The sequence below is a fragment of the Eumetopias jubatus genome, unplaced genomic scaffold, assembly GCF_037043125.1.
Source record: "Eumetopias jubatus isolate StellerSeaLion01/CBP00866 unplaced genomic scaffold, mEumJub1_p1.0 scaffold_2, whole genome shotgun sequence".
NCBI classification, from domain to species: Eukaryota; Metazoa; Chordata; class Mammalia; order Carnivora; family Otariidae; genus Eumetopias; species Eumetopias jubatus.
Genome location: NW_028274808.1, coordinates 190,336,781 through 190,360,950, shown reverse-complemented (window position 1 = coordinate 190,360,950; position 24,170 = coordinate 190,336,781). Strand labels below are relative to the sequence as shown.

The window sequence follows — 24,170 nt, the reverse complement described above, 5'->3', positions numbered from 1 at the left end:
AACAGCCTTCAGGTAGAGTCAGGTCTGGAATTTACATCTGAAATTTATATATGGATTTCTTGAAAGGTTCTTATCAGTCTGCTCATCAGTTGTGGACGGGCGGGAGGTGGGTGAACAGAGGGGAAGTTACACATGTTTAACACACTAACCATGTGGTCTTCGCACAACAGAGGACCAGTAGCTGCCTAGAACCCCAGCCAAAACAACGGCTTCCAAAGTGTCCTTTCTGAACTGAGACTCTGGTGGCGTTACTCTCTTGCTCAAAGGCATTCCAAGGGTTCCCACCATGTTTCATTCAAACCTCTTCATGTGATCCTGTTATTTATTCCTGGCTGCACATCCTGATCTTGACCATTCTGTTCCTAGGAAGAAGTCCCGCTCCCCCTTCCTCCCTCTGGCTCCCTGGTGCTGCCTCCTCACCCAGAACAGCTTTCCCTTCACTGCTCTGCTCATGAAACTCAAGTCGGCCTGGATGTTGCGTCCTCCTGGAAATCTGTCTTGAGAACCGAGTGTGAGTTTGCTTTTATCATGCTGCCTTGGAGCCCACTCCTGCCCCACGAGGAAGGGCTCTCCCATGGGAGCACTGCCTGAGCCCCGCTGTTTGCTCGGGGAGAACAAGAACCATGACGTCATGCTCATCATTCTCTCACCCACCCCGGGAACTGGTGTGCAACAGGTGCCCGACTGGAATCAGGTAAACTGGTGAACTGAGTGAGGGAGTTTCCAAAATCGTGGTCCAGAGAGAGGGCTGGACCGCCCTGCAGTGAAATAGGAAAAATGAAGATAAAACGAGTGTCCCATGAAGTGAAATTTGCTCAGTGTATCTTTTTGGTGGGGAGAGGGGGGTGATAGGTATGTGAAAGGGGACAAAGTTAATATCGTTGCTATGGTGGGCTTTAAATATCCCTGTGTGGCAAAATAAAATCGGGTGGCTCTATGCCATTCCCTGGATTACTTTTTTGAAACAGTGTACTCTGGGAAATCTAAATTTGGAAACTATAGCTTTGGATGGCAGATTTTCACAGATGTGAAAGAACGATGATTGTGATATTAATAACTTTTAAACGAGGCATCCAACGTGTTGGGGTGGGCAGCTCAGATACACATGGCCCCAGGGTCACATGGGGCACCTTGAATGACCCTGGGCGTGGGCCCCACAGGCTTGTTGTCTCCCCAACTTACTACCATAACCACCTCATAGCACCTCATACTAAATACCGGCTTCCAGATCCTCCTCTAGAGTGGGTATCAGGAGATTTGGGTAAACCCAGGCATCTGTCTTGAAAGCAAGCCCTGTGTCTTGGCTGTGATCAGGTGGGTTTCGGAAACCTGCTCTCGGCTCTAAGGCTGGTCGTGCTGGGCTGAGCCCTGGGGGCAGAACGACCTGTAAACTACCACCATCCGCTGATTCTTTTGTGTTTAATTTTGCCCCTGAGAGGTTGGTCTGGTCCGATATATCTGATGGGGTACCAGCAAACCCCGCAGTGGAGCTGGGTGCATCTTCACCTTTTCCCCATTCATGCTGGCTGTCGCACAGGTCTAAAGTTATTTTCATGCAGTGCAGCAGTTTGAATCCTGCTGTACGCTTTGTGTCTGTGATTCCCCACTCCAGTTAATTACCCATTATCATCACCTGGGGACCTCTCGAAAAATATCAATAACCAGCCAGCCCTGACCAACTACATCAGAATCTCTGGGGGACGGGCCTGGGTCTTGTTGCCAATGCTACTCTGAGCCTTCGTTACCTTACTGACAGAACGGGGATAAGCAGAGATCCTATTTTATGCAGTTTTTGCAAAGAGAACAAGAGAAAACAGTGAGCAGCAACACGGTTTTGTGCATTATTCTGTTCTAAGCACTTTACATATACTATTTACTATATGTTAAATGAGTTAATACTTGTGAAGTGCTTAGGACCTGGCTTCCCAGAGTAATGCTCAGTCATCATTATCATCATCCTCCTCCTCATCATCAGAAGTAGAAATAATCAATGCATGTTAACGTTATTCTCATCTCTCACCTCCAATAAGCCTCGGACAACGATCCTGGTCACGGACTATCTTGCACTGCTTGCTCTCTTAAATGCTTCTGAGATCTCTAGAAGGTACTTTCCTTACTTGGAAAGGAGAGTGTGTTCTTAGAGGCAGCATGCCACGTCCCCCCGGGGGGGGGCAGGAAACAAGGAACTCATTCACTTATCTTTCGCAGACACATAGGGTGGGTTGCAAATACCACACACCCACCTGGAATGATGACCTGCCATTTCCTAAGTGCCAAATCCATATCCAATGACTGTTAGCACTAGTGAGGTCATGAAAGGCAGCAAGGACAAGGCCCAGGCCCAGCACCTGCCCCCAAAGGAAGCTTCAAGAAAGGGAAAGGTAAGAACTGAGGGATGACATGAATGAGGAAGGGCAGCCAACCAAGAAGCTGGAGTGGAGATGGACCATGACCACAAGGAAAGGAATCCGGGAGGTCATCCCAAAGAATCTGGCCACTCCTACGGACAGGGATGCACAGAATGAAGAGATAGAGGTGGCGGTGGGGGGTGCTGCTGGGAGAACTGTCCCCTGGAAAGATTTCTAGAGGTGCAGGTGATACTTAGGGGTTGTTGATGGGAACCAATCATAATCATCAACCTAAACTGCCCCAAACTATGCATTCTTTGAAGACAGGGACTGTGTCCTTTTATTTAATTGAGGAGGCGCTGCTTGACAAACTCAGCTAAGAGGCTCTCTCTGTGGGAAGCCCATGTGAGCTGGGAGGAGGGTGATGGAATGCTGTTTCCATTGGTTTTCAGTCGGCCAGCGACTCTAGGAAGGGGCTCACCCATGCTGATTCCCAAGGGAACGCCCTCAGGTGCGAGTTGCCCATGTAATCTCTACCTTCACATCTGTGGTGAGGACAGACTATTCCTGGGAAGACCAAACTGAGTAATACTTGTAAGTCATGAACAAGGGCACCCACCTCCCGAGCGCATGCTACAGAGACGCTAGGAACCTGGGGTTATTAGAGTCGTTGCTTGGATTTCCATCGCTTCATCCGCCTGGTTCTCTGCTTCCCTCATGGCTCCATAATTCCAAATCCTAGTTGCCTCCTGGATTTCTATTTCTGCCGGACCACTTCTTCCCAGGGATGATTACCCACTGTCACCGTTTGTGGCTTAATAGGTAGAAGGCACTGCATGGAGGCTGTCAGTCTCTCTATACAGCCCAGAATACTCACATGAGCTGCATCTTCCAAATGAGTCACTTAGGACTACAGTCCAGTGGCCGGGGTTGAGCCTAATTTTTGTTGGTGATGTGCTTGTCAGTTAGGAGTTAGACTCGTCTGGGTGCGAATCCCAGTTTCAGCATTTAGTTATTGGGTGATCTTGGGCAAGTTCCCCAGCCTCTCTGAGTGTGGGATTTTCTGGCATGCGCAGCACAGAGATACTTCTGCCTCAGATAGGTGTCATTGTGAGGAAGAGAAACAATGTCAGGCTCCTAAGCCAGTGTGGACCCAGGGTGGACAAGAATTAGTATTACAGAGAGGGCGATGACCCGGTCTGTGCTTCAGAAGCAATGAAGCGGCTTTGCGCCCTCAGCCAAGTGCTCATAAATGGAAGTGAGGCTGTATTTCTCATCTACGCTACATGCTTTGACATCTCAGTTCAAATGCCAGCCCTACCGAGGAGGCTCTTCCTGATTTCCCAGGTGCAACAACAATCCCCCTCCTCCGAGCGTTCACGGTCCTTTATCAGAACTTCTTCCGTGATGCGAATTGCCCTCCACCTCACAGTCCGGCTGTCGACCCCACTAGTCTGCGGGCCTGCCAGGACCGAGCGCCGCAGGCCGGAGGGCTTGAACAGCAGAAAGGGCTTTCCTCACAGGTCTGGGGGCTGGGAGTCTCAGATCAAGGTGTGGGCAGGGTTGGTGACTTCTGAGGCCTCTCTCCTTGGAGGAGACGGATGGCTGTCTTCTCCCTCTGTCCTTATGCGATCGTGTGTGTGTGTGTGTGTGTGTGTGTGTGTGTGTGCGCGTGTGTGTTCTAATCCCCTCTTCTTATAAGGATACCAGTCAGACTGGATTAGGACCCACTCATGACCCCATTTAAAATTAATTACCCTTTTAACAACACTATCTCTAAATATAATCCCACTCCGAGGCGCTGGGGATTAGGACTTCAACATATGAATCCGGGGCAAATCGGTTCCTAACATTCATGTTTATTTCTTATCCCATTCCACCAACTTTCACATGTTTGTCGCCCTGCCGTGACTTGTTCCTGGTCAGCACTCTGTCAACAGTGATAAAATGAATACATAAAACAAGAGAGAAGTAAAAGAAAGAATGTCAAGGAGGAGAGGGGCCAAGGATCTTAAAGCACTACCTTTAACTTTCAGCTGAAGCATAAAAAGGAGGCAGTTCTGTGAAAGGGAGTCCCTTCCAAAAGTCAGGCCCAGCCCTCGGAACAAAAGGTCTGCTGAATGCTTCTGAACCTCCTTATGGAGAGAGTTCACTGAAAGAGCGCCCGGCGGGAAGGTCACTGCTTCAGCGGCTCTGCCACCATCTGAGGGCTCACCAGAGGAGGAAATGCTCAGCTCGGGACAAAGATAGCTGAAAAGCCTCCTCAGGGCCGCTCGCCTGGCCAGAACTTACTGTGTGACTGCATGAATTAGAGAGCCCATGGGTACCGGTCAGTGCAGAAGATGCTGTTGGGGCACCGCCCCCCAACCTCCCTCCGGCCTCAGTCATCCGCCTATGCCTCCTTGAACTTCTAGCCCCTGGCATCTTTAACTCTGCACTAGAGGGCCTTTTCTGGAACCATGGAAGGTCAGAAGTGCTTAGGGGTGGACCCTTTCCCCCTCCCTCCCACGCAGCCCTTAACCTGTGCGCCTTCAGTCTCGGTGTCTGGACACCTCAGCTTCCTCACCCTTCCCGTGGGCTAATTCGGACACTGGTGGTTGGAACCATTTCCCCAGCAATTCTATAGGATGACGCTTCAGTCGTCAGGCCACATCCTTTACAGGCCGCCCTCCCTCCCTTGTATTCTCTCTCCACTTCCCAGCCAGTTTTCCCTGCGCCTCCCAAATCCTTGACTTCTGATCGGCTTGGGAGGACTCTAACCCAACACACCCAGCATACATCAAACTAAAACCAACCAGAGAGCTCCCCTCCCAAGGTGCCTGGCTTCCCTGGTATCTTCGCCTCCCCAAATCCCTCTTCCTCGGACAGCCATGGAAAACATGACCCAGTTCCACATGTAGGGGAGGATTCAGGTCATTCATGAGGGCTCAATTCTGTCTCCTCTCCCCACTTCGCCCCCGTGCCAATGGCTTTTGTTCATCTACGAAGGCTCCTGAGGTGGAGAGGAAATCAGGCACTAGGGAGATGCCCAATTTTACTCCAAATCGAATACGAAGCCCGCCACAAAGGACTTGCCCAGCTAAGAATCCTGCCCTGGAGAGTGGCAGCCCCACACCGGCTCCTACTTGCTGAGTTGCTCATAGTGACCTCAGGGTCTCAGGACCCCATCCTCCAAGGCCTGGGGCAGGTGAAGCACACTGCCCCCACCCGTTCCTTGGCAGAACTAGTTGGCATTCAGGCCAGGCTGCTGATGGCGTGCGAATTGTCAATACCGATATGGAAGCAACTGTAACTTGGTTCTGCCCAGGGAGGCAGGCAGATGTGGGCCCTTGGGTTTGGGAGACACATGAAGCCAGTGGCATTTAATAATGAAAATGCTTTCCACGGTACTAGGGAAGGCCATGAGCACTAGGGAGAAACTGGCTCATCATCTTTTATACACGGAAATGGTTTTTAGATAAGGCTTTCCTCTTTGGCTTCTGTGTTTGTTTTCTCTTGAGTATCGTTGTATTGCAAATTGAGAATAGAAGGCATGGTAACCACAGTATCTGAGGTAACCACTCACTGGGCAGGAGTTCACCGCCCTCCCCATACATTGCCCCCCACGCCCACTGGGAACACTGTCATTAGCGTTTGCTGTGGCTGGCCATTCAAGAATATCCACCGTATGTCTGCTTTTATTGTTCTCTTGATAATCACCTTCATGCCAGGGAAGGAGAGAGCAAAGTGCCTAATCCTGCAGGATGAAGAGCCTGACAAACAGATTCAACTATTTTTTTTTTATTACCCTAACATTCGATGCAACAAACATTTGTCTGTTTCACTGGCAACCCACACTCGCAGTAAACCAAAATCAGAAGGATCCCTCTTCTGTTCGGGTAGTCGATCGTAGAGGCACACAGAGTGAACGAGCAGAGCTGTACCTTGGTATCAAGTAGAGACACACAAGGTCCTTTAATACTTTGTGAAAATAACGTCCACTCGTCTTAGCGAGCGTTCAGGGTCCCAGCTCGCCTCTCCTTCCTCTCCCCCCGCCCCTTTCACACCTTGTCCTGGCGGCTCACCTGGTCCCCAAAGCCTGGGAGGCCAGGAAAGCCACCTCCCTACCTGCTCCAGCCCTGCTAATTATCCTTTGTACCACCAGCCCTCCAATCACCTCCTTATGGAAGAGCTTCCAGTCAGATTTAATTATTTTCATCTACATTCCTCTGCATGTTACTAATAAATCTACTTATTCCCTTCTTCTCCTTCTTCTTCCTTAAACAATTTGGTACGCCTCCTGAGACCAAGGGCTATTTTCCTTATCTCTAGCCAGGGCAAGTGCACACACAAAGCTCTCAATGAACCTGCTCAAATGTGAAGCTGCTTTTCCACAAACTATATTTTAAAACCAAGTATACACCCCTGTTTCTAGAAATGCTCAAACAATTCTTCTTAGTTAGTGAGTTCTTTTCCCTTAGCTAAAAAAGTACCATAATGCTTCCCTTAAGGAAATTTCGATTTTTAAATAACATACACCTTGAAAGGCGAATGTTTCTTCGACTCCTACTTTTGGAATTTCTGCTTTTGCTCGAATGGGGTTTATAAGGTGCTTCAAATGGGATTTATACAGTGCTTCAGTATTCCATAAAAGTTATTAGTCAAAAAAAATTACAGATTTCACAGATTAACTGATTGCTTAAAGATTTACTTCCAAGTCAGCCAAAATTTTGTACATACTTATTTTCATAACAAATATATCAATAAAAATTACCTTCTCATACTCAGTTGAGAAGTCAAACTTCTTTTGTAGAACTTTTCTTAAAATATCTGAGGAAAAAAAGCCACAAAAGAATAGCAGGATTACTTTTTCAGTAAAAACACAAAATGTATATTTAGGAAACAATGTCTATATATACTCACACATTATTGTACCTCTATGTAGTATTCTTATAACTTTATTCCTATTTCTTTTTTTAAAAAGATGTATTTATTTTGGAGAGAGAGAGTGAGTGCATAAGCAGGGGGAGGGGCAAAGGGAGAGAGGGGGAGAGAATCTCCTAACAGACTCATCGATGAGTGGGGAGCCCGATGCGGGGCTCCATCCCAGGACCCTGAGATCATGACCTGAGCCAAAATCAAGAGTCAGAGATGCTCAACCAACTGAGCCACCCGGGAGCCCCAATTTTATTCCTATTTCTTAATGTAGGTAAATAATTGAGCTAATGAGGCTCTAACCAGAAGCAAAGAATGGAAGACAAGTATTTTTGACTTCCTATTTTGCCAGTGGCAGAATTAGAGGGTTGCCATTTTTAAGAGTTTTCAATTTCTCACTTAATATTTACCAACATACACGTCATTAATAATTACTGATAAAACGTGACACTGAAACTGCTCACTCTTAATTTTTGGAAACACAAATGCAATTCATTCTTTAATCATTCCATAGTCACATAATATTTTACAAATAAAAGGAATCTTACAATTAACTTAATCCAGCAGTTCTTCACATGAAACACCCCTCCCTCCCCATCTCCAAGCAGCACGTGAAAACCTGAAATAATACACAAAATGGGATTTTTTTCCCTGCATGTTTGTTTTGGGCACTTCCTAATTCTTACATAGGTGAAGACTCGTCTCTTATTCTGAATCACCAATCTAGTCATGATATGAGGCAACTGAGGCCCAGCAAGAGAACAACTTGACTAAAGTCTGTGATGTGTGAGGAGGCCAGACCAAGGCCCAGGTGGGTCTTCCTTTCTCCGCTCCAGGGTCCTTCCCATGCTCCACACTGTAATCGACTCCAGCAATGAGCTTCTGCAGTGCTATGGTTGTATCCATACTGATCACTTCTAAAGTGCACTACAAGGGGGGCAAAGGAAACCCTGTTGTGAATTCTTTTTTAAAGCGAGAAGTTCAGATTTACATGCCAGGAGACAAAGCAAGTCACCTCCCCGCAGGGCTTTCTGGAAAACAACTTCCCACCTTCATAGAGCAGCCTAAATGGAGCAGATCTTTAAAGGGTGTGCTGCAGGAGCAGGGATCATACTGGAAGGTTTGGGATGCCTACCCTAACCCTAGGGCACTGGGAACACTAGTTATTTCTCCAAGGGACATCAGGGATCTCCTCCCATCTTGAACTAGTCACTTTGCTTTGTTTTGTTGGTTTTTAAGACTTATTTATTTGAGAGGGAGAAAGAGAGCACGGGGGGAGGGGCAGAGGGAGAGAGAGAATCCTTTTTTTTTTTTTTAAAGATTTTATTTATTTCTTTGTCAGAGAGAGAGAGAGAGCACAAGCAGGGGAAGTGGCAGGCAGAGGGAGAGGGAGAAGCAGGCTCCCCAAAGAGCAGGGGGAGTCCGATGTGGGACTCGATCCCGGGACCCCGGGATCATGACCTGAGCCGAAAGCAGTCGCTTAACCAACTGAGCCACCCAGGCGCCCGAGAGAGAGAATCCTTAAGCAGACTCCCTGTTGGGTGCGAAGCCTGACTCAGGTCTCCATCCCACGACCCTGAGATCATGACCTGAGCCAAAATCAAGAGTTGGTCGCTCAATCGACCGAACCACCCAGGTGCCCCTTTTTGGTTTATTTTATAGATTGTGTTTCTGTTCTAGATTTCATTGGATGTAAGGGTCCACCGATGATGTTTTTTAAATTGGAAATAATCCATTTATTAAAATATATTTAATGACACAGGTGATGTTCATGTGTTGTATTTGGGGATCTTGGTCCAGGTAAGAGTTGGGATGGAGTCCAAGCTCCACTGCTTTCTGGGGGTCTAATCCTGGGTGAAGAATTAACTGCCACGAGCATCCTCATCTGCAAATCGGGATGATGTCTGTCTCCACCCTCAAAGGACTGCTTCGGACCAAGTGAGATAAGTGAGATTATGTTAGTCTGGCCACACAGTACCCATCCACTTTTCTCATCTTTATAAACCCAAACCAACCAACCCAAATGAAAACATAGGATTTCTTCGGGGGACCTGCCCCCTCTGTCCTCTCGAGTCACACTGACTAGGGAAGTGGCCCCAGAGAAATGGATCCTCACTGGCCTAAGTGGGCAGATCTGCACATGTGGCCCGTGAACCCCCCAACCCCCCAGGAATCCTGGAATCCTCAAGATCTGCTCAGGGTGCCCACAAGGTGGAAGCAGAAGACGTTATTTGCCGTCTCTCTGTGTTGGCATTTGTACTCAGGGTACAAAAGCAGTGGTGGAGAAGGTTGTACTGATTGGGCACGAGTCAAACAGTGTTCGTTGTGTTCGGCGCTGCCATGAACTCGAGGAAGATAGAAAGCCCTGCTACACGTCAGAAGAATCTTGGTGAAGCATTACAAAATGGTGATCTTATCAGATCTCAACCTGTGAGTAACAGAAGTATACATAAGGCGCTCCTGCTGCACACCCCAGTATCCAGCTGTCTCCAGAAAGAGTACTGGGTTCTAGTTTTGAGTTGGGAGCTACACCCACCACGGGCCTCACAGAGCACTGTTTTCGCTCGAAAGAAAGAAACCGTGGTTATCCGGGCTTGACTATCTCTTAGACGTTTCCTCTGACATGGAGGGAGTGGAGCTTGCAACTTCAAGGAAGCGGCTGACAGGACTTGTTGCCAGTGATAAAATTAGAGTGTTGAAGAAAAATTAGAATTTTGCAACTTTTTTATCTGTGCGGTTGACAGACGCAGGATTTTACCACATCGTTCTCGCTCCACGTTAACCGGTTCTATCAATAACACATGTAGCAGGTGCTTCCCTAACAGAACTCCGTGGAGGCAGGCAAACATGACACACGTGGGTCATGTGTCGGCTACAGGCTCCGTGAGACAGTGACAGTCTTCCAATGTCCAACAGATGATCCTGTCAGTTGGCTGGAGGACTCTCGCAAGCTCCTGGGATCCTGGTGGTCCCAGGCGTCGAGGAACGGTCCCAGCTACACCAAAGGGCACTCCCTACTGACAGCTCAACCCTGTCCTTGGTCTGCCAGCTAGCCTTGCCTCTCTGCCAAAGCGGATCCGAGGCTTTGGAGCAGGGATGTTCTCCCTCCCCCTGGTTTAGAGCAGCACGGCCTAAGAGAAATCTATGACAAGCCATACAAGTCATTTCAAATTTCCTAGTAGCCACGTTTAAAAGGTGAAAAAGAAACAGGTGATTATTTTAAATTAATTTTAATAATATGTTGTACTTTACCCAGATACATGCGATATATTGTCATTCCTATATGCAGTCGATATAAAAATATTAATGAGCTACTTCACAGCCTTCTTTTCACACTAAGTGCTCAGGGTCTGAACCTGAACTAAGTGTTCAAGGTGTAAAATGCACATCAGTACATCTTAGGTCAGGTTAGCTACCGTTCAGGTGCTCAGGGGCCACGCGTGGCCATGGCCTCCCTACTGGACAGCACAGGGTTAGAAGCTGCAGGTCATCCACCTTGGAGCGATTCCATTTTACCCAAAGCACCAAGGCCTCTGTCATTTTCCTTAACCCCCCTCCTTCCCAGTGTACCTTGTCACGAGAACACAAATGAGATCCACAATAGCCATGTTCCCTTTGCCTTCCCTGTGTATCTCTAAGTGGCTTTTAATCCAGGTAAATGAGCATGGGAAAGGCTGCGGTATACAGCCCAGCGTCCTTATTTGTAAAGCCCTGGCATGAACACTGCCACTCACGCCTCATGTGGGAACTCATGAAGCCCCACACTAGGAAACTCTATCTCAGTTCTAACATGTTCGTTGGTGGTGAGAACTTTGAATCGATTGTGGTCCATCTCAGAAAGTATGTGGAAGACCCGGGGTTCCACTTCTGCTCCCCGAGCCCCTGCCACCCCCGCTTGGTGATTCTGCTGCACTGCAATCCTTTGTGTTTGCCTCTGTCTTCCTGGCCAGCTCATTAAAGGCTTCCAGGGGAGACTATCTTGATCGCTGGATCGCCTGCATCCCCGGAAAGTTCCGAGGTTTCAGAACTGTTTGTGGTATTGACGCTGCATAAACATAACATTATCATAAAAAGCGTTGCTTCCTTTCCGTAGATCAGATGGGATCCTCAAAGTCTGTGATTAGGTCCTGGTATTCCTGGTGAGCTAGGTAGCCATTAGCATTTGGCTGCCTCTGTGAGACCTCGGTGTGGACAACAGTGGCCACCTTGTTCTTCCTGAACTGAGGGAGGGTCTGCTCTGACGGAGCCTGAAAGGCACTTACCAAGGGCCAGACAACTCCCAGACACCAGGGAAAGATTCTCCCTGTTCTGAACCTGGGGAGCTATCTGGCCACCTTTCCCATGTGGCGATTTATTTTCCATTACACCAGTCCCATGCTCTTTCCACAACCTAACAGTTGCCTCTTAAGATATAGCAGTAGGAGGGAAAACTGGAAGGAAAACTGGAAGCCAGTGGACAAGGAAGTTCTTTTCATGGTTAAAAGGCTGTTTCCCAGTATCTGGTCTCATGAAGGGGCTCTGTGGGTCTTTCCACAACGATGGTGGCTACCAGCCTTTCTTCATTCAATGCTTTGATGGTATGATGTCTTCTTATCTGGGACTTAATTTTAAATTTCATGTGCTGATGGAAATTAAGAAATGTAGAAACAAGGGCTAATTCTGACCTCTTGTGTTAGATGACCAACTTAGAAAGCAAGTTGGTTTTATTTGGTTGGTTGGTTTTGGTTTTTTTGCTGTGTGTGTGTATGAATAATTTCTCTATGGTTTTTTTTTTTTTTTAATATCTGAAGCCACACAGCAAGATAAAACAAGAAAAGTAGGATCCGTATATAAAAAAAATCCATCTTCCTTATCTTAGTCAAAACTCATCTTTGACTAAGATATTTCTGTTCCCTAACTGGCTTCTCTTAATACATACGTACGTTCTGGCCCAAGCTGGGCCAAATGAGATTTCACTCTTGGAACATTTTGGAAAATGGGTAGACAACTTAAAAAAAAAAAAAAAACCAACAAAAAACCTTGCTGCTAGCAGTTGATTCATCAGATCTGTGACAAACTTAAGTGGTCTTGCAAAGATTTTGCTGATATCTATTTGACAAGACCTACCTGGCTAGGTCTCTAACTAAAAGATGTGCTACCTTATATCTTCTAAAGCGTGTTCCTGCCATTTATTGGAAACAGAACTTCCTAAAAACTCCTAAATTATATTTAAAAGCTTTTTGAAGGAAGAGATTTTGATGTCTGATGTAAATGAACATTAATGTGTTGCAAATCATTCTTTTTTTAAGATTTTAAAAATTTATTTATTTCAGAGACAGAAAGAGCGAACATATGGTGGGGGCTAGAGGGCGAGAGAGAGGGATAAGCAGACTCCCCAGCGAGTGCAGAGCCCAACCAAACTCATGACCCGACCCTGAGATCATGACCTGAGCCGAAACCAAAAGTTGGATGCTCAAACGACTGAGCCACTCAGGCTCAGTCTTAATCTATGTAAAACAATATTATTTGTAATGTGGTTCTTGAGAAAATATTTTTATGGAATGTTATTTTGTTCGTTGCTGGTAATTTTTCTGCCAAAAGTATTCTAATTTTAGCTTGTTTTATTTTAAAGTTTTTTTTTTTAAAGTTTAGTAAAGTTTTATATTCAGGTCATTTTAATTGCTCTTTTTGCTTTTTCTCTGCCTGATGTTTTCTTGTCTCTTTAACTAGATGCAACAAGACAGAATTATTAAAATTAAACCAAAAATGAAGTGATAACCTTGGGAGCATTAAGGTGTTCAGCATCAAAATTAGAGATTAATACGTACAGAATGGGTTTTTCTTTATGAACACAACTTAGAGAATCTTTTTTTTTTGAACCTTTTTTTTCCAAATGTCAAAGTATATATTGTACTCAGAACTCTTTTTTTAAAAATTTTTTATTTATTCATTTGAGACACAGAGATACAGAGAGAGAGAGAGAGAGCATGAGCAAGGAGAGAGGCAGAGGGAGAGGGAGAAGCAGGCTCCCTGCCAAGCCAGGAGCCCAATGTGGGGCTCGATCCCAGGACCCTGGGATCATGACCTGAGCCGAAGGCAGATGCTTAACCATCTGAGCCACCCAGGCGCCCCTGTACTCAGAACTCTTATTAATAAAAATTAAACACACACAAAGTAAGCTCTCTTAGGCACTTAAAGTGTTTGCTTGGAAATGTGATTAACTAAGAGCATAAACAGTGTTAAGTGGGTTCCCCCGTGGAGACACCACCATGTCACTCTTTGACCTCTAGTGGCACTGTCTTAAACTCATGTGGTGTGGGGGTCTCTCTACTAAGAATGACTTAATCTGTTAAATTTATGCATTAAATCAACACTCTAAAGTAAAAGATTTTATTCGGGTTCCTACTAAAAGGATCAGTTTTATAAGTAGTATAAAATAATACTCAAGTTCAACTTAGAAACCTGCAAAAATGGGGTATGGTATAGCTCAGGTAGAGCACCTTCCTATCTGCAAAGCTCTGGAAAACATCCACATTCCCACCTTAAATCTCCATAAGCCTTTCAACAGCTTCACTACCAGCTGAGTTTTCCTAATCTACAAAACACATGTTCAAAACACGCTGATCCAGGCGTCTCTACCGCCGAAATATTTAAGGAAAATGCTCTCAGGTTACAGTGTTATCCTGGGAAGTTTGCATCAAAAAGGAGTTAAGACTAAGTTGGCTTAAGATCTTAGGACCATCTCCAAGAGTTATGGGCACAAAATGGCTGTTTAGATGGGTTGAGAGCACCAGCTACCCAAGGTAGGCTGCTCTTTCTGAGCAGAATGCAGATTTTCATCAAGATGTAAAGTTAGTTGGTAAAAATGTAAACATTTATGTGGTTTTTATGTGGCCCTTGCACTTTCTCCAGAGCTCCCACATGAAGAGGTTTTAAACTACAGAAAGGAAACTCACTGTGGTTGAATCTTGTGTTCCCTCTTTGGGCTAAGCTTGCTGGATTTTGTTTTTGTGCTTTAAAGAACTTCCTGATGCACATTTTCAATGAATGAACATTTATTTCTTCTCTTGGCAGAAAGATATTTCAATGTGAACAAATTGAAAAAGTTCTGGTTATTTGAATAATTTGACTCAGTTCACTCTTTATCAAGAATAATGTTTAAGGTGCCAACTTATTGCAAGAAAAATGGTGGAATCTATATAAAATCAGCACAGTAGATGTGATCAGTTCTGATAGCTGATAGGTTAGTTGAAAGAGAAAAAGCAGGATAATCATGCCTTAGAGATTTTAACTTAAGGCATGTAGATACACATCTTTCGCCCATCGTTTGATGGGAAGCCAAGGTCCATCTTTGAGTATGAGTTCTCTGGCTAGAATGGAGGTGAGTTAGGACAGCATCTATGGTAAAAGAAAGCTCTTCACTTATTTCAAAGTAGATTCATGCCAACCACCCCATCTCAAAACTGCACACTTAAGTACATGAGAAGGGGTCAATGCCTCCCAAAGTTACACCACCTACACATAACGTGGGTCCCCCAGGGAAAGCACTTGGTGATCTCTGACTCAAGATATGGGGGGACCGGGCCGATTTGAATCTTCAGTGATTGAAATGGGGAGAGGAGGAATAGGCTTGTCTCCAACTACACTACCCTCCCCCCACCAGTCCCCAAACATTGTAAAGGATTGCCTGTGTCAGTCAGGACTCTCCAAAGAAACAGCGTGGATGAGACAGGAGACAGAGATGAAGAGAAAGGGGGATTGATTTTAAGGAATCATGGGGCTACACATTTTGAAGATTTTAGTTATTTATTTGAGAGAGAGAGAAAGCACAGAGGGAGAAGCAGACCCCCTGCTGAGCAGAGAGCCCGATGTGGGACTTGATCCTCAGACTCCAGGATCATGACCTGAGCCGAGGCAGACGCTTAACTGGCTGAGCCACCCGGGTGCCCAGGCTAGGCATTTTGAAATTTTTAGAGCCGGCTGGAATCTCAGGCAGGCGTTGATATTACAGTCTTGAAGCAGAATTCCTTCCTCTTGTGGAAATCTCAGTTTTTGCTCTTAAAAACTTTCAGCTGATTGGGGGGGGCACCCACATTATTGAGAATAATCTCCTTCACTTAAAGTCAACTTATTGTAGGTGCTAACCACACCTGTAAAGTACTTTTATGGCAACACACAGATTAGCATTTCATTAAATCATTGGGTGCTACAGCCCAGTCAAGTGGATCCAGAAGACTAACCACAGCTCTGCCCAAGCCAGCTATGTTAGCCATAGAATGATTGCGCCCTGCGGGTGTCTGAGCAGTGCGTGTCTGGGCAGCCCTGTTACAGAGCAGGTAGACTCACCATCATTAACGGTACCTACTGACAACCCATGCCCCAAACAACCAGAGAGCTTCACCTGGGCCCAGTTAGTGCGAGGGCAGGGTTTCCCATGTAGTGTTTGAGGACAACTGATCTTGAATGATGCTCCTTAACAACCCCCCCCCCCCAAATTGACTTATGTTTGGTGTGTGTTAAACTACAAGACAGGCAAATAAATGCCATTTGAAAAGATTTCCACCAGAAATAGCAGAACCGGGGCGCCTGGGTGGCTCAGTCTGTTGAACCTCCAACTCTTGATTTCGGCTCAGGTCATGACCTCAGTGTCGTGAGATCGAGCCCTGCATCGGGCTCCACACTGGGCGTGGAGCCTGCTTAAGATTCTCTCTTTCCCTGTCCCTCTGCCCCTCCCTGCTGCTCATGCATGCTCTCTCTCTCTCAAAAGAATAAAGAAAAGGAAAAAAAAATTGCAGAACCAAATTTGTTTGTCACTTGCAAGGTTAAATGTTGCTTCTCTGGAGAGAGTACTTAGCAAGCCCATCTTTCAGAAGCCCTGTTTGGTTAAATGTACCTGCTGTCTTTTGACATGAAGATGAACATTGTCTGTCCAGTGCTTGGGTCATATTTTCCTGGGGCTGATGTGGGTAAGGCTGAGCCCAAAGAAGTGATTTTGGGGACCCAAACAATGCAAGTGCCTCTGGTCTTGGAGTTCATCAGATTCCCTCAGATAAGCACATTTCTTTCTGGCACATCTGCCAGGAGCCTGTCTGAATTTAGTGCTCGGGGGATATGCATTTTCACAAGCACCACGTGCAGCAACCATCTCTTGCTTTTCAGTCGCACGGAGCACTTCATGATACTGTTCAAATCCTCCAGCAGCACGACTAAACTCTGGTTTGGTTTTTGTTACGGGGATTGATGCCTCAGAAATCTAGAAGCCAAGCCGGGTTTATTAGAACCTATCCATTGTACTCCCCTGCCTCCAAGTATGCAATCGAGTGTTCTGGAGGGCGAGCCTCCTTTCCTTTACTTAACATACAATGTGAGCACTCTCGTTATGCTTTTCCCTTCATTCCAGCTGCCAGCCCAGGACTCTGTGCTATTCTCCTTTAATTGACTGGAGCAGCTTATCCCCAAAGGACTGACACACATCGGCTTGTACTCGAATTAATGATGGCACTGACTCACACGGAGAAAGGGTACGGGCGAGATGCTGCCCGGGAAGCTATTCTTGCAAAAACATCTGGGACCAGTCTGGCCCATGCAGTTCTCTCCCTGCCACATGGCCGCACTGATGCTGCAGTGGGGTTTGCTCTTACTCTGAGCATGGGGCCCAGCCTGTTACTGGGCAGTGTTGCTCTTAAATCACCTCAAATTCCTTTAGAGGAGGCAGGAGCTCGGGTTGCACAGGCAAAGGGAAACTTCTGGGGTCTCCTGCAGCCCGGGGTCCTTGACAAAGCTGCACGTGGATAAAGGCTCAGGGCTCCCTGGCCTTCCTAATGCTGTCAGGGGTCTGGGTAAGGGCCTCTGGACCTGGGCTGGGTTGGCAGCTGTCTTGCCACCGCTGGTGAATCCAGGGAAGGGAGCGGAGACTGAAGCCAAAATATCTGTTGGTTCCTGAGCTATTCAGTTCATTTCGTTCCCTGAGACATTCCTGGAAAGTGTAATTCCATTTCCAGCCTTTGTCTCTGCTGTTTGTCGGGGGAAAGTTTGCCTTGAGAACCTTTGAAAGGAATGCAATGTGCATCACATGTTTTGGTCTGCGCCGGGGTCCTCATAACCTCACATACACTCCTGGGAGAATGTGAATTAGCTACACCCCATTTTCTTCTGCCATGTGCCAGAAGGCTCAGCTGTTGACAGTGGCCTCTCCCCAAACGAGGGGTGGAGGGGCAGAGCAAAGGGGGACTTTTTTTTTCCTGTAGGTTTTTTTGAGCTCACTTGGATTTTTAAAAAAATATTGAAAAAAAAAATTTAAACCAAGTACTTTTATCGACATACTCTTCTACCCCTTTCTTCCCAAAAAATGACATTAAAAAAACACAGTTCTTAACACTACTGAGTTAAAAATTCTACTTCCTGTGAATGTAAATCTGATTTTACCGTATGTTGTGTAGGATAGGCGATCTGGGGCATCGTTTTTTCCAGCATTGTAGCATGCACTGCTTGTCACTAGAGATCTTGAAAAGAGATGAGGCTGAAACCTGCCAAAATTTACATGCTGCCCAAGAAATATTCACTGGAAAAGAAATCACTAAATACTCAAGCTCCCAATAAGTGTTTGGTTCAGGCCAAATACACTCTTCCAGTGTTTTGTTAATAATGTACCAGAAGTGATGTTTCGTGGCTGTGTCTACCCCTTCTGGTTGTGCCGGCTACGCTGTAAGCTCTCCAAGACTCTCTTGTGTTTGTCCCCAAACCACTTTCTGCTAGTTGCTGTTTACATAAATTCTAAGTCAAATGTTTTTAAAAAACTCGGGAAAGAAGAGTTGACTTATAAAAGAACTGTTGAATTCAATGTAGGGGACGCAGCTCTAAAAGCTCAGAGAGAAAACCAGCAAAAATCTAGAAAAAAAAAAATCAGCATGGAGTTTATACTACAAATTCTTGTTACTTGAATAAAACCCAGACTGAAAATCATAAAGTTTCCGTTGCCAGGGAAATTCCTATCGGGAGACTCACATTCATCCAACATTAAGGATGTAGGAATCTGCAAAGCAGTGTCCCTCCCACCAGCAAGAAGAACCAGTTAGATAACAGTGCTATGGCTTCTCTTGGGCCCACCAGAGAGCTGAGCCTGCAAAGTAATCAATTCCACAGAGCGCCAAACCCCTCTGAGGAAAGACAAGGGACACACAAACTATTTCCCCTTTGAGGGTCTGGTAAAAAGAAATCACTGAAAATGCTGACAAGCTCTTAACACCAATTGTGGGCTAGCATGTCTACTGTGGGTCCAGAAGGCTCAGAAACAGCAAGCAGTTTGCATTTGCTTGCAAGCCTCCAGTGGGTGCTCATGAGAGTGACTGGGGCAGGACAAGTGACTGGAGAAAATCCTCCTGGTGGTAGAGGCGTAGGTATAGGTACAGGTAACGGGGAGGTGAAAGGCTGCAGCTGGGGATGGGCATGGAGCCTGCACACATCCCTAGGTCTTTCTCTCCAACAAAGCAAGAGTCTTAGAGCCGCTGAGCTGGAGGGCAGGGAAATCTCTCAGTCCTCTGGCCATGGCAAAACTCCACCGTTCCTAGGATGGGGGTAAAAGCAAAACCCATCTGCCTATGGGGAAGAAGTTGGAAACTCTCCTACCTGTAGGACACAGGTAAAGGCTTACTGCTGTTGAGGGACAGGGTAGAAGCAAAACCCCTCTGTGTTTGGGGACAAAACCACTCTCAGGCATGTTACCATTGGGATGACAGCAAAAACATGCTCCTTCCTAAGACCAGTACAGATTCCACGCAAGAGTTTGGCTGTCATGGGAGAAGGTACAGGAGCACAGAATGAGCCCCACTCCCACTCCCTAGGCTCAGTGGGACAGGGCCTGTCTATGCCTGAGACCGGACGAGGACAACAGAGTCCCCCCTGCCTCCCACCATGAGCCTGGCACCAAGTGACAGGAATACCACTGCAGAGAAGGTGCAAGAAGCATGCGCAGTTCTACAGAGGATGTCCAGCATTCAGCAAAAAATTACAAGACACACAAAAAAAGAAAGAAAAAGAAATGACCCATTGTCAAGAGAGAATCAGATCCAGAGATCATTCAGATGTTAGAGAACTTTCAGACAGGGATTTAAATAAAAAAGGTTGTTAAGGGGGTGATTTACATTTGTATTTCAGGGCAAGATAAAATGCTTCAGAAAAGCATGTAAAGTTTTTAGGATTCCCAATATTTACCAACTTTAACTAACTATACCAGTCATAATCATGTTGAATCAGAAAGCTCTATTCTCCCTAAATTAATCCAAATTTTTTTTACCATAAACCAGTGCAGTGGCAATTCTCTAGAAATTATAATTACCTGTCTTGTTCTGCCCAAGTCTCCAACCTGTGGATTTTATTCCTCTGCCTTATATTCTAACTTTCTCAGCGTGCCTTAGAAGAAAGGGAGGGGGATGAGAAGAGAATATTAGCTGTCACCATGAATCACCCACGGAGCTAAGCGCTTGGGGCCACGTGGCAGAGCAGGAAGAGGAGTGACTGCAAGTCAGTCGGAGCTGGCTTCAAGGTCTGCCTCCAACCGTTAGAAGCTCTGCGACTGGTTTGAATATGGGCCAAATTACAAAAACTCTCTGGGTCTCAGTTTCTTCATCTGTAAAACGGAAAGACAGCAATCACTACCTGTGGGCTTATTAAAAAGATCATCAATGACTCAAGGTGGCTGTCTCCCCTCCCAGCAATCTAGTAGGAGAAGCAGCATCATTCCCACTCCCAAATTCCCTGGGGCTTCGGAAGGCTAAGTAGGCTGCACTATGTCACTCAGTTAACGAGCATTGGGGCAGGAATTCAAACTCAGGCTCGCTTTCCTCTATGCAACCCTGCGAGGTTTCAGAGTCCAGGGCCAGCCTTGCTGCCTGTGGGCACATAGGGAGACTCAGGCCACTGACTTCAATTCTCTGTTTCCATCTCCCCATCTGCAAAATGGGATAATCATACCCACCTTGCACGCCTATTCTAAGCAATGTGAATACTATGTGTAAGGCACTTGGAAACAGTACCTGATACAAAATAAATGCCCGCACATCCGTGCTGGTGATGGAGGTGATGGTGGCAGTGGTGGGGGAGGGGGTGGTGGCCGCAGTGGTAGCTCAGTAAAAGATAGACCTCTGGGCTTTCCAATCCAAGAAAAATATTGGCCAAACATCTCTTAGCAGTGGGGGAAGGGATAAGACCTGGACATGAGGGACTTTGGGCTTAGCTTTCGTTCTCCATTTACCCGCTCCACTATATTTGGCAAGTCCCTTACCCCCTTGGGGTCTAAATTTTCTCCCATGTAGTGACAGGGTCGCACTACACACTCACAAAGATACTTAACCAGCATGAATATGTCCCAGACCCTGTACCGGGTGCTAAGGCCACAGAGCTGAAAAGATGCAGTCCATGCTGTTAATGGGCTCACAGTCTGCTGGGAACACAGGTAAGTAAATGAAATGAAGTGGGTGTGCTCGAATGCAGTCATCCGAGTTCAAAGTCAGCCCACTGGGAAGGGTGGAGAGCTGTGGGGGCTAAACAAAGACTCACCAGAGCAGGTGATAGTTGAGCCATGTCTTAAAAGAGAAGTAGAAAAGTATTAAGTGGAAGGAAGGAACTTCAGGGAGAGGGAACGCAGCTGGGACCCAACTCCCGACCCTGGCTTAGCGAGCCCCGGCCCTCGAACACTCTTTCAGTGAGTTCTTCCTCGTGGAAAGCACGAGGGCATTCACAAACTCAGAATTAGACTGGGAAGAGCAAGAACCCAATGCCCCCCCCCAAAAAAAAACTCCCCAAACCCCAATACAAGCACAGTTTGCTTATTTGTTTCGAATCTCTGTTACATAAACTTCCTAAGTGTCGGAAAACAAAGCCCTAAATGAAGAGGAAGGGAGTGAAGCGTCCAAAAGCCGCCTCCTTTCTATTAAAAAACAAAGCAAACCAACTTCTTTTGGATCCGTACCTATGTCTATTTATTAGCCATGAGGCCAGGAACCCTGCAGCCGGTGTGGAGATGAAAAGGAATGCTTTATGATAGCTGAGCCCGAGCAGGCAAGCAGTCGTGAACCCCCACTGAGAAAGTGCGGGCTTAAATAAAGCCTCCCCGGCAAGTGAAGAAGCACATGGCCCTTCCTCTTTATCATTCCCACGTCTGTGTGGAGAAACACGCATTCGCTGCACTCCCATGGAATCCAAATCCCTGAGCTCTGTCCTGGCCACTCACAAAATTACTGCTGAGTCCCTGGGAAATCCTAGACTATGCGAGTTTGCCCATCTCCATAACAGGGCACCAGAATGCTCTCGACACAGCAGAAAGCCCACAGCGAATGGAAAAGAGATGACAGGACATTACCATTTAACAACCACCACAGTGATGATGTATTAAGGCAAGAACAATCTGTGGATGCTAACAGCGCTAGGCAAATGATGGCTGGGGACTGGGGTTGGATATGGAAGGCACCACCTTCACAATATCATCAAACTTAATTTCACCAATAATGGGACAGAGTGACACCAATAACCTCTTGATGGGACGGATCTCCCGAGAGGATACAGCATTTGTGTGGTAGCCCTGCAAAATATTTAATTTGAATCCAATCATGAGAAATCAAGATAAATTCAAAATTGAGGGACATTTTTGGGGCAAAAACGACTTAGGCTCTTCAAAAAAAACGTATATGTCACAAAAAAATAAAAAGGCTAGGAAACTGTTCTAGATTAGAGGAGCCTAAATCTCCACAGAGGAAGCAGGATTCTTGACTGAACACTAGATCTACGGAATAAAAACTACAAAGAACATTAATGGGAAAATTTGAGAAATGTAAGTATGGATTGTAAATAGAAAAAAAGTGTCAATACTGTTCAGTGTCTTGAGTAGAGTGTTCACATGTGGTTATACAGGAGAACGACTTATTCCTTTTTTTTAAGATTTTATTTATTTGAGATAGAACGAGAGTGAGCGAGGGAGAGAGCAAGAGAGCACAAGCAAGGGAATCAGCAGAGGGAGAGGGAGAAGCAGGCTCCCCTCTGAGCAGGGAGCCCGATGCGGGTCTCGATCCCAGGACCCTGGGATGGTGACCCGAGCCAAAGGCAGATGCTTAACCGACTGAGCCACCCAGGCACCCCGAGAATGACGTATTCTTATGGGATGTGGGGAAGTACTTAGTGGTGTGGCAAAATAGTAACAATTGATGAATCTAGGTAAAGGCTCTACAGGTGTTCATTTGTATGATTCTTAACAGTTCCAAAGGTTTGAAATTATTCAAAATAAAAATTTGGAAGGAAAAACATTCCTAGATCTCATCCCATTTTCTCTGAAATCATCTTCCTTTTATCAAACTCTATTTCCAAAAGCCAGTGAGCCAGTTAACCTACTTTCTTGTTTACTAAGCTCAAAGCTTTTTGATGGTTTCAGAGAGTCACCATGTTTTTTATTCCTTGTCAGGATTCTGATTTAAGGGAAGAAAAGAATCAGTAAATAGCTAATTGGGAAAGTGTGGATATTAAACCTAATGAGAATTTAATAGTAAAAAAATAACAATTCTTCTTAATTTTTGTAGGTTGGTAATGACACTGTGGATAGTAAGAAATGCCCATATCTTTAAGAAATGCACACTGAAATGCAAAGTGAAATGATATTACGTCCAGGTTTGCTTTAAATGTTCCAGCAAAGAAAAATGTAGAGAAAAAAAAGGACAGATGAAGCAAATATGACAAAATCAGGTAATTTTTCAGCCAGACAACTGGTATGGGGATTCCTTGTACAATTCTTTACAGTCTTGGGTAGGTTTGAAATTTTTCACTGTAAACTATTGATAGGAAATCTTATTCCCCTCATACTCTGTTATCCAATCCAGATCTTCATCACACACCTAACCTACTCTTAGTGAGGCTGCCGACTAATTACTCCTTTGGTCTCTCATCTCTCTTCTCTTCCATTCCATTCTACACAGAGCAGTCAGATGAATCAGTCTATAACCTCCTTTATGTGGCCTCCACTAATTATCTTCAGAACTATCCATCATGTCACCCTATCTTTCTAATTAAAATCAAAGTGAGCACAGGCTTTGGAGACAGGGTGGTCAGACGTATTTCTTGATTTGCCCAGACAGTCCTGCTTCATCACACCTGTTGCCTTGGACTAATCATTACCAGTGTTCCCTTTTACTTTTTAAATGCCCTGATTTAAATGGTGGACTAAATGGTCACCCAAATCAGGTGATCCTGAGCTCAAATTCCAGATCTGATACATAATGCTGTATGACCTATTTAGTTTCCTTGGGCCTCAATTTTCTCATTTGTAAGATGGAGGTAATAATACCCATTTTTAAAAACTAATATGTGAAAAGCCCTGAACAATAAGCCCAGCACATATTAAGCAATCAATAGGCAGTTGATATAATTCTATCTCCCTTCAAACAAGACCCCTCTAATCCAGCCAGGCTTCTTCCCTTGTCCCCAAAACCAAATGTGTTGCTTGTGACCCCCTGAGTCTTGCTGATGCTATTCCTACACCCATCAAAAACCTCCTTCTATCCTTCAAAGTTCAAACTTGAGGTCCTCAGCCGACTTCCTTTATCGCTAAATACCTACAAGTCATCACTCACTTGTGACATTTAATGATCCACCAGCTTATGTGTTCCCTGGACAATTTACTCTCCGCAAAAACATTTGTCTCCTCAACTACAAACTATTCTTTCCTTAAAGCAGGAAAGTTCTGTCTCCCACATAAATCCTGTGACCCTCTAACCCAGTGCCATCCACCTGTGGCAAGCACTTGTATGCCCTAAACACCTGTATGCTCTAAATGAGGTCCAGGAAGCTACCATTCTCCTAAGAAGAATAGTTTCCTTGAAAAAAGAATCTAGAGATACAATAATGGCCCTATTCATAAGACGTTTTGCTTTGTTTTAAAAAATTCCTTCT

At 45.6% G+C, this 24,170-nt stretch overlaps 1 protein-coding gene across 1 annotated transcript in view; it reads right to left on the bottom strand.

The window, feature by feature from the left end:
- Window positions 1-24,170, bottom strand: part of PROM1 (prominin 1) — a 98,013-nt gene that overhangs the window by 54,286 nt on the left and 19,557 nt on the right. The window contains exon 2 of the mRNA XM_028087855.2: window positions 7,102-7,157. Within this exon, the coding sequence (XP_027943656.2) occupies window positions 7,102-7,157 (56 nt within the window). The remainder of the gene's footprint in view (window positions 1-7,101; window positions 7,158-24,170) is intronic.